At 63.2% G+C, this 378-nt stretch overlaps 1 protein-coding gene across 1 annotated transcript in view; it reads right to left on the bottom strand.

Moving 5' to 3' along the window:
- FBXL16 (F-box and leucine rich repeat protein 16) overlaps positions 1-378 on the bottom strand; it is a gene marked incomplete at its 3' end in the record, with an annotated part of 2648 nt that overhangs the window by 736 nt on the left and 1534 nt on the right. Inside the window, 1 exon segment of the mRNA XM_029085937.1 lies at positions 1-378. Within this exon segment, the coding sequence (XP_028941770.1) occupies positions 1-378 (378 nt within the window).

Raw genomic sequence — 378 nt, 5'->3', positions numbered from 1 at the left:
AGTTTCCTCAGGTTCTCGGCCACCAGCTCCACGCCATCATCTGTCCCCTTGGAGCAGCCCGAGAGGCTGAGGACACTCAGGTTGGGCAGGCTGTGGACCATGTTGACCACACCATGGTTGGTGATCTCCCAGCAGGAGTTGAGGCGGAGGGTGTGGGTGGTGTAACCTTGCTTGGCGGTGAAGTAGGCGAGCGCCGTGTCTGTCACGTGGTAGGCTTGGAGGTTGAGCTCGGTGAGGTTGGGCAGGAGCTGGGAGATGGCGGCGATGGCGTCGTCGGCCACGTTGATGCAGTCGCTGACGCTCAGCGCCGTGATGCGGGCGTTGAGGCTGGACCACAGCCCGGCCTCGGTGAAGTCGTTGCAACCCGACAGCTCCAGC

This window comes from Antrostomus carolinensis, unplaced genomic scaffold (genome assembly GCF_000700745.2).
Source record: "Antrostomus carolinensis isolate BGI_N321 unplaced genomic scaffold, ASM70074v2 scaffold37507, whole genome shotgun sequence".
In the NCBI taxonomy this organism is placed as follows: Eukaryota; Metazoa; Chordata; class Aves; order Caprimulgiformes; family Caprimulgidae; genus Antrostomus; species Antrostomus carolinensis.
This window is presented reverse-complemented; position numbering and strand designations above follow the sequence as displayed.